This window comes from Cyprinus carpio, chromosome B25 (genome assembly GCF_018340385.1).
Source record: "Cyprinus carpio isolate SPL01 chromosome B25, ASM1834038v1, whole genome shotgun sequence".
Classification (NCBI taxonomy): Eukaryota; Metazoa; Chordata; class Actinopteri; order Cypriniformes; family Cyprinidae; genus Cyprinus; species Cyprinus carpio.
Genome location: NC_056621.1, coordinates 7,339,386 through 7,349,191, shown reverse-complemented (window position 1 = coordinate 7,349,191; position 9,806 = coordinate 7,339,386). Strand labels below are relative to the sequence as shown.

The 9,806-nt window shown below is 36.0% G+C and overlaps 1 protein-coding gene across 1 annotated transcript; it reads right to left on the bottom strand.

The window, feature by feature from the left end:
- Window positions 1-2,510: 2,510 nt before the first annotated feature.
- Window positions 2,511-9,806, bottom strand: LOC109113377 (intestinal mucin-like protein). The gene is made up of 17 exons (XM_042752820.1): window positions 9,356-9,806; window positions 7,503-8,030; window positions 7,011-7,221; window positions 6,722-6,897; window positions 6,496-6,565; window positions 6,044-6,141; window positions 5,832-5,863; window positions 5,577-5,754; window positions 5,405-5,493; window positions 5,202-5,321; window positions 4,755-4,853; window positions 4,501-4,669; window positions 4,271-4,368; window positions 4,054-4,173; window positions 3,326-3,365; window positions 3,021-3,138; window positions 2,511-2,700 (listed from the first exon to the last, which is right to left on the bottom strand). Exons 1-17 carry the CDS (start codon window positions 9,495-9,497, stop codon window positions 2,511-2,513), a joined length of 2,478 nt encoding a protein of 825 aa, XP_042608754.1. The 5' UTR covers window positions 9,498-9,806.

The window sequence follows — 9,806 nt, the reverse complement described above, 5'->3', positions numbered from 1 at the left end:
GGTTCAAATACAAAAAAAATTGTGGGACCTGAAGGAAGTTTCTGAAGAACAGCGGGCAGTTTAACTGTTCTTAACTCATTAACAACTATCACTAAACAAAAAAAACACAGCTGTGGATCATTCCGGTAACAACACAGTATTAAGAACCAAGGGAACTTGTGAACGGGGTCATTTTTATAAATTCAACAATTATTTTCTCTTTTGGACTATATGTAAACATCTTATAAGTGAAATATCTTATTCAGGTCAGAACTAAATAAACAATAACATGCATTTTGTATGATACCTCTTATTTTGGTGAAATAATTAACATTTTGCAGATTCTGAAAGGGGTGTTTTCATTGTTTGGGTAAAATGACTCATCTTTCAATTCCAGTCTAAAACTCATACCACCAAAGTACACATTTAGAGTGTAAATTTTGGCTTAGTGCGTCATACTGTAGTGTGTATCTTCTTCGTCACTGTTTTGTCAGAACTCACATCCTTGTTTAGTTTGAGATGATATCTGCGATACGTGTGCGTAACAATGTTTTGTTCCCCTTCAGGGTTTCTGTTAATCCTGTTTATTCTCAAACACCCATAACATTATGTTGATTAGACTGAAAGATAGTAATAGTGTGTTAACCCGGTTTCCAACTTCTGATCAGACTACATTACCTCAAAGACACTATAAAAGAGCAAGTGCTCACAAATAGCTCACAATAGCTCTTGAGAATGGATGGTGTCTGAATGTCCCAGATGTGGATACAAGCAGATTAGCTGAACTTTGTTCAAAACATGAATATTTACAAAGAGCTACAGTATATTCTCAGTTAGACGCCGTCAAGCTGAAATTACCCACATTTTATGATTCTCCATTTCTGAATTCTTCACCTCCTTAAGATGGAAAGTGTATGACATCTGGGACAAACGGAGTCGTCTTCAAGTAGGCTAATAGAAGAAGCCTCAAGAGATAAGTAAGTCTTACATAAATTACAGAAATGTCAAGAAAATTCTGTTTTTATGCATTTCAATAGCAAACCAAAACATCACAGTTTTGATGTTAGTATATAGTTTTAAAAAATATTACCAGAACAAAATGCAATATTTAAGTAAGGAATATACAGTGGATTTACAAATGGATTTACTTTGAAATAATGTACCTTATTGCACATAAAAATGTCATGAGTTGCATTACAAACAACACATTTACATAGAATACCATTGTTATTCACAAATATTTAACTGCTTAATCAAAATCAAGTTTTCTGTAATAATCTAAACAAAACGTGTGGATAATTGTTTCGAACTTTGTGTCAACACAATGTGCAAAAATGACTGAGGAGAACTGTACCCTTTAGGTCGATGACAGTGACCTCTTATGGTGAGATGTAGGTACTGCAGAGGATGCCCCTACTGATGCAAAACTAAAATGATAAAATAAAATGATAAATAAAAAAGCAAATCTTTGATTTCACCACAAGTGAAACCATGCACAGTTAAAATTACTTTCTGCACACAATTTGTACACCAGTGCTTTGTACTCAATGTATGCAGGTTGGCACTTTTCTGAGAAAAAATAAAAATAAAATAAATAATAATCCAGGAGACTGTAATTGATGCTCTTTATTATGCTTTATTGTGATTTCAATTAGTTTTATTGGAAGGAAAAATACATCATTATATCATGCATTACCAAAGAGATTAAGGTTTTTTTTTTTTGTTACTACATCAATTATGCAAACTATGACCTTAGATCAAACCAAACCAAACCAAAAAAAAAAAAAAAAAAAAAAAAAAAAAAAAAAAAACAATCACTACAACAATCAACTTAATTTATCATTGTCACTTTCGGTTATATATTTTAAAATTTTTGATTTCTTAGTGTGACAGATCAACAGAAATCAAGGAGAATTTTTTTTACCCACAGATGCTCTATGCTGTTTTTAACAGTGTATTTTAAAAAAGTAAAAAAAAAAAAAAAAATGATATGGAGACGCACTCCTGGTAATTGGTTAATGGCATGTTCCCTTACTATATATATGGCAAAAACTGTATGGGATCTAACAGGACATCTATAATTTACAGTGAAAAACCATAAACTTACATTCCCACAACATATATATATTGTCTAAATAATAATGTTTCTTGTTAGTTTGTTATTAATTTGGGTTTTATGTTGTTTCTTGGTTTCTTGTATTAATTTAGTGTTGTGTGTTAGGATGGCATAGTTGTGTATTTGTGTGCATAACACTTTGTGCACCTTCTATATATTAATATTTACCTCAGCTTACCTGTGATGAACTCTAATTCGTCATTTGCCTCTTTTACCATCTGTATTAGTATTGTGGTTTTTAGTATATTATGCACAAAATTGTATTACTTTAGATGGAATATTAACATTATCTCAGTTGATTAAATGTACAGATTTTTACGATCATTTTAGTACCATCCCTTAAAACCCAACAGGAAATTACACAGGGTTCTTTTTTATAGTGTTTTCTTCACACTTGGTAGGAGTGCATCTGCAGCTACACAGGGTTCTTTTTTATAGTGTTTTCTTCACACTTGGTAGGAGTGCATCTGCAGCTCTCAACATAAATGTAGTCATGAAGGATCTCGCTGCTATTGGCACACTTCAGCGTCACCTGTTGATGGCTGAATTTCTCCTCCTGGCAGCAAGAACAGTTGTGCATCATGATGTTCTTTTCCATCGAATACCTGCATGGATTTCCAAAAAAAACCACCAGTCAGATGAGTGTAACAGCTGGATGTGAGATTGTTTTTTTTTTTAATACTGGTACACACCAAAGGTTTGAATGCTAAGCCATACTTATGATAAAAACTTTTTAAAAAAAAATAAAGCTGACTTTTCCGACCTTTCAGTAACTCGTTTCAAGGTGATTTGTTTTAGTTGCTGTTTTAGGATCTACGTTGTCATTACTCTGTAACTCTAAGACATTTATGGTTCTTCTGAGAATTAAAAAAAAGAAAGAAAAAAAAAAAAGGATGCGTGTCAAATAGGTGTGCAATGCTCTCACCTTGATCCGTCATCACAGTGGCCAGTGCAGGATGCAACTTCTACGTCCTTAATGGAAATGCAGTCTTTGACATGCAGACGGGTGACGTTCTTCACACGAACACAGTTGCTGGTTTCACCTGAGAGATAACAAAGGCATGTAAGCCTGTGACTTTCGTAAACAATACATGCTCTACATTTTAAGTAGTGCATAACATGTTATTTTTAATTTACTTAACATCATTTAAATGATCTGCTTATATATTTAATAGTGTGGAAAAACAATTAGATTTATTTATTTTTTTTCATAAGGAATCAATTTCTTACAGATCTGGCAGCATCCATCTTTGTCAAATTGCACTGTGCCCTGTAAGAACACAAATAATAGAAAGAAAAACATTGCTTAGAATTTTTGGTATGTTCAAATCTCTCAAAACTATGGAAGCCCATTCCGGCCACAGAATAAAAAACAAAAAAGACTTTTATTGCACCTTTATTTAATGGTTCTCACTTTCTTTCTCTCAGTTCTGAGTAAAAATGTCTGAATTGTGATATGCAAACTTGGAATTTTGACTATTTTTTTTCCCCAGAATTTTTCCCCTCAGAGTTTCTTTCTCAACAAACTCAATAAAAAAGTATGAATTGTGAAATTAAAATTTACAAGTACCTTGTGGCGGAAACAGGCTTTCATGCAAAAATGATCACAGCCATCTGAACAAAATTACTTTTCCAAACATATTGTATATTTTCATTGATTTACTACAATTTACATGTTTTATTTTCTTGAAACACTACATGAAATTCTCCAATCCAAAATTCAAATGGTTAACAAAGTGGCTTTTTAAGCAAGATTTTTAGTGAATAACCGACATTTTGTCCCTTACACAAGAAATTGGAAGACTAGTTTTATGAAGTTTTGTGGTGCTTTCTTATCCTTCTTTGAGCCCTCATCCTCTTTCATTGCTTGGAACAATACGAAGGTGAGTAAATGATGACAGACATATAAAATACAAGCAGAGCAAGGGTATAAGTGCAGTTACAGATATTCTACTTACAGGCACACAGTCATCTGGATTAAAGGGCGGGCATTGCTTATAGCTCTCCATTGTCATAAACATGCCATTCCTTTTCAGACAGGTAGCATTCATGCATTTGAAACTGTACTCCTTTCCATCCTAAACAAAAAGAAGACTGAAACATGAAGACTGAAGAACAGAGCAGAAGATGAACTGAAACAATGAAGAAAAGTTTGAGAATATTTTTTAAATGTACCTTGAGAACATGTCTGGTTTTGTCTGGTGCATCATAAATACAGGCCACTTGTCTACATGATCCACAGCACTCTCCCTCTTTTTTCACATATTCAAACCCTTGAAGTGCAAAAACAAACAAGTTTATATATAGTTTTAATACTAATGCACACAGTGCTGCATTGGGGCTGTACAAACTTCCTCAATAGTTAGAAAAATGCGCAAAAATTTGAAATAAGCAACAACCAAAACAGCCAGAAGAAGTGTTCGATGCAGAGTTGAAGCTAGAGATTCTACTTACAGGCCCACAATCAAATGAACTCAAGTAAGGACATTCTGTTTTGGTCTTCTCAGTTACAAACGAGCCATTAAATTTATGACAGGTAACAGTTTCACATTGGTAATTGTCAACTGCTCCATCCTAACAAAATATAGAAAAACTCCATTAGGACTGAAGAATCTTTGTCTGATGAACTGAAAGACTGAATAAAAGTTTAAGAATGTACCTTGAGAACATGTCGGGTTTTGTCTGGTGCATCATAAATACAGGCAACTTGTGTACATGTTCCACAGCACTCTCCAACTTTTTTCTCATATTTAAACCCCTTGGAGTAAAAATTGGTTTTAATAATCCAGTGGCACCTTTTACTGCTATTTCAAACGTTTTAAGTAATACTTTACAAATGATGATGTTGAAAATGAGATGAGAGAAAAATATACAATATTTATTTTTAAAAATCCTTTCTGATCTCGTCCCCCTTTCTCTTATACTTTGCTTGTAAATATTGTTCTTAATCTTATCTTAATAAAATAAAAATAAAAACCTGCTTTAGCACTGTGCAAATTTCCATAATAGATGGAAAAATGTGCAAAAAATTTGAAAAAAGCAACAACCACAATACATCCAGAACTAGTGTTTTATATGTGCAGTTCAGGCTAGAGATTCTACTCACAGGCCCACAGTCCTTTAAACTCAAGTAAGGACATTCTGTGTTGCTCTTCTCAATCACAAACGAGCCATTCATTTGACGGCAGGTAACAGTTTCACATTTGTACTTGTACTCCTCTCCACTCTACAAAAAGACAGACTGCATGAAGATTGAGGAACAGAGCAGATTCTTTGTCTGATGAACTGAAAAGATGTGTTCAAATGTACCTTGAGAACGTGTCTGGTGTTGTCTGGTGCATCATAAAAACAGGACCCTTGTGTACATGATCCACTTGGGCACATGTCAATGGAACAATCTAACAGTGAGAGGGGACTTAAAAATAGCACTGCAATCTTGAAGGAAAACCTACTTTGAAAAAAAGAAACAAACTAATCTTACGGCAAACTTGTTTGCTGCAGCATGGCTTTGAGGGATCGGTGACATTGACCAGCACAAAGCCGGGCTTAGTGCAGATCTCAGGTTTTACATAAGGACACTCCTTGGGCTTACAGAACACTGATTGGCTTGCCCTATCACAGACACAGTCCTCACAGTTGTACCTAAAACGCTCACCATACTGCAACAGAAACAAAACATGAACAGCCATGGGATGCTTTAGTGGCTATTAAATGAACAGTTTAAACCTTGCTGTACCTCACGTGGTGTCCCAGACGGGTCCAAGCATCCTACAAGAAAAGACCAAAATCAGAAACTTTCTAAAAAATGGTTATGACATGCATGTTGATGTGTTTGATGCACAGTATTAAGACCAAGGCTTCACCTCTAATTCACACACACACACACACATACACACACACACACACACACACACACACACACACACACACACTGTAATGGCCTCTCACCACATTTTGGCACACATAATCCTGACTCCTTGTTGAGGAGTATTGTGTTCTTAGGACAGAAGCAGCCTTCTGTGGGCACTGTTATGCTCTGCATAGGCCTGGAATTCAAATATTATTTACAGCTTATTACACACAATACATTTATATCAGATTCAAATTGCATCCTAGGTTACTTTAACGCTGCAATCCAAAGAGGGTGTCAGTGGTTTTAAGCACTCATCCAAACTTTTGACTCAACTGCATGTGTAATGTGCAAAATTTTTGGCATGTTCATCAGAAGTAAACAATAAGTAGTAAACAATTCAAGCAGATATTGTTTAACTCTTAAACTGTACAATAATGCTATCTCCTATCTCCTACCCATGTTTATTTGTCATTAATCAGCACTGAATTTTGTCTTTCCACAATGGTCTAAATTAATTCAGAATAAAAGGAAAAGGGACATAGCCTACCAATCTCTACATGTTGGTGGTTCAGATGGAGCACAATGCAAAAACATTTTATCTGCTGGACATTTAATGTCTGAGGAAGAAAAGTTAAAACCATTTCTTAATTCAAATCTCTACACAATATTCCACTTGAAACAGGAAAGTTAGTATTCAATCAAAACGTATTTCATTTGATCATATATATTTATACAGATTAAATTAAATCGGTTTAGTATATCAATGAACTTACTACAATGCTTAGTGTAGTTCCTCCAGTGTATGCAGACTCCGACCTGCAAGCAAGCACTTGCATAGCTCTGAAGACTGGCACACACCATGGTGGGGTTGTTCATATTACAACTATCCGACTGACAAGCTAAAAAGAAGTTTTTAGGGGGCACGTGGGAATGGCACGCTTCGAACAGCCTGAGGAAGTTTAGAATAAAGAATAGATGATTGAAAGGACAAATATTACTTTGGAAGCAATCACGCAAAGTTTGTCGCACATTTTTTAATTACACCACATAGAATGTACTCACTTGCTCTCGAGAAGGTTGCATTCAGATTGGGCCGGGCATGGTGTCTTTGGTGGGGGTGGGGATATATTCAAGACTGGGGGTTTTGGAGTTGGTTGGCAATTTTTGCCATTCACACCACTGGCTGGCCAGTAATCAGCCATCACTTCACAATCATTGACTAAGATGCCTCCAGGGATCATGCAGTCATCAGCCTGGTTATTGTTGCACGTTCCTAAGTGAGAATTATTTGGAATAATTTAGATTCATAATGCACAAAAGCAAACCTCTTCATACAACAATGGCTTTCCTTTCTTATTTTACATCACCATGCACACATTTTTTTTAATAAATTATTATTATCTTTTTAATCTTTCACAGTTAGTGAAATATTTACAAAACATCCTTTTATTTATCTGTTCTCCGCTACAACTTATGATTGTATTGTTAAATTACTTTAACCTGATATGACCTCCTTAACCCTTTAAACATTTTTTTTTTAATGTGCTGACTTACCACAGTGGCCTTGTGTGTTGTTTCCAAAATGTTGCACTGGCAGATTGATGCTAAAGCCAAGGGCTCTGAATGTTATATCAACATTCAGCTCTGGAATACTCAGAAACAAGTCTAATCCTGAGCTTATTACTCTCACACCATTGTGAGCATATGGCAGCATTAGCTTAACATTGTCCTTCAGGGCTATAGAAAAACAGGCAACCACAAAGAAAACCAACACATTTACAATACAGTGCAGACTAAACACATAGTGAAAGTCTTTTCGCAATCTTACTGTAGGTCTCACCTCTAGATCCGCACCTCCAATGTGATTCCTAAGTGTGATGACTTGATCATTGTAAGACACAGTAATGGATCTGGGACAAGATGCGTGCTCACCAATGTCACAGTAGATATTGTCAATGTAGATCTTCAAATGGTATTGAGGCCTAATTTCCTCCATTAATATATAAGTGCAGTTTCCTTTATAACTGTAGAAGAGTCCATCAAATGTGATGTAATGTGAGCTACCCCAGCCTTGACAAAAGCCTATAATTAGTAGAGGGTGAAAAATAAGAAAAGGTTATGGACCAAACACTAAAGTTAGTCAGTTATTTCAGTAGTCCTCAGACCAATCTGGGGTTTCACAATCAAGCCTTCTAGCACTACCATTAGCACAGTATAATTTTGTTGCTTATAATGTTTATAATTTTTTTGTCCTGTTGTCAGTGCAGGATCAGGACCTTTAATTTGGTTGGAATTTGTTGGAATTTTGGTTGTAAAAGTGTATTTACAGTTCCACATTTCATCAGTTGAGTTAGATTAGAGTAGGAACTAAATTAAGAATGGTAAACCATAGGTCTAAGCAGACCCATTGGTGGAGTGGTGGATAGTGTATGCTTTGGTGGCATAAATGACATCCACCTTCACCTTATGCAATGTGTACTTAAAGGGGTCATATGATGCGATTTCAAAATTTCCTTTCTCTTTAAAATTTTACAAGCTCTTGGTGAATAAAGAAGATCTGTAAAGCTACAAAGACTAAAGTCTCAAATCCAAAGAGATATTCTTTATAAAAGTTAACACTCATCCACACCCCCATGAAACGGCTCATTCTAACACGGCCCTACATATCTACGTCAGTATGTGGGAAGATTTGCATAATGCCACCCAGATGTTCACGCAAAGAAAGAAGGTGTGCCATTCATTCTCGTTTTAGTATTGTTGTTGCTGCCGCCGCCATGTCGTATAGATGCTGTGTGTTTCACTGTGAAAGCGAAACTACTTTGTTTGGCCTTCCAAAAGAGGACGATATCCGCTTCGTCATGCCTGGAGCTGATCCGTGCTGGTCGATTAGGAAATACATCAACTTTGCACTGTGTCGAATTGGCTTTCACCGTGGACGAAGCATCATCCAGCCCGGGGTCGTCACATGTGGTTGCTGCAAGACCAAGGCATGCTCCTTCGTAGAATCCGCCTGCTGCACCGTTCACAAGCTGCCCGCCTCTGCTCATTTAAGCCGGCTGCGGCTCACTCTAGTCTGTGGCTCATTCTAGGCCTCCGGCCTCTCCTCACTCAAGGCCGCAGTGTGTGACGAACCCGGGTGCGCACCAAAAGTGCTAGTGTGAAAGCACCCTCAGAAGGTGGGGCATAGAGGAGAAACAATCATGTACAGTATGTGGAAAAAATTTGTTTATTTAACCTTAAACTGCATAAACACATTTCATTACACCAAATATACAAAATAATGTTCTTTTCAGCAGCATCATATGACCCCTTTAAAGAATGTAAAATGCTTCATGCACAATGAGCCACAATTTCAGTGACTGACGGCAACCACAAAGTTAGAACTACAGAAGGAACAGTTTACTTACAATCACAGGCATATTGCTGGCAGCATTGGCGTTTATCATAGATCAGAACTGAACGCTGATGATTTTCACAGGTGATATTCTGGAGCTGAGGACATTGCAATGGGACAATCTCAATGACATCTCCCTTTATGCACTTTGCCATAGTGCAGTTAGATATGCTGAAGGTCTCGTTAGTCTGGAAATATGAAATAAAATACTACAGTTAGAGAATCTGATGAAAGGCAAATTAAATGGTATTCATTTGTTGCTTCCTTGGCCATTTTAAAACAGGCATGAAGAACATTCATAAAAAAATTTATTCTTGCAAAAACATCGCATTTTGTATTTCTTACACTGAAAAAAAATGATAACCTAAAAAATGTGCTTCATGTGGTAACTACCTAAATATATTTATCAAAACTAAATTTAAGGGTAAGATCAGATAGGAATAATTCTATTTCATCTCAGTCAA

What these genes read in the sequence shown, in the direction of transcription:
- LOC109113377 (XM_042752820.1), bottom strand. Translation starts at nt 9,497, where the DNA reads ATGGCAAAGTGCATAAAGGGAGATGTCATTGAGATTGTCCCATTGCAA. An exon ending in CCACCAACATGTAGAGATTG is followed by an intron (nt 6,142 to 6,495) that starts GTAGGCTATGTC and finishes TTTGAATTCCAG; the next exon opens with GCCTATGCAGAGCATAACAG. An exon ending in ATCCAGATGACTGTGTGCCT is followed by an intron (nt 3,366 to 4,053) that starts GTAAGTAGAATA and finishes GTGTTCTTACAG; the next exon opens with GGCACAGTGCAATTTGACAA.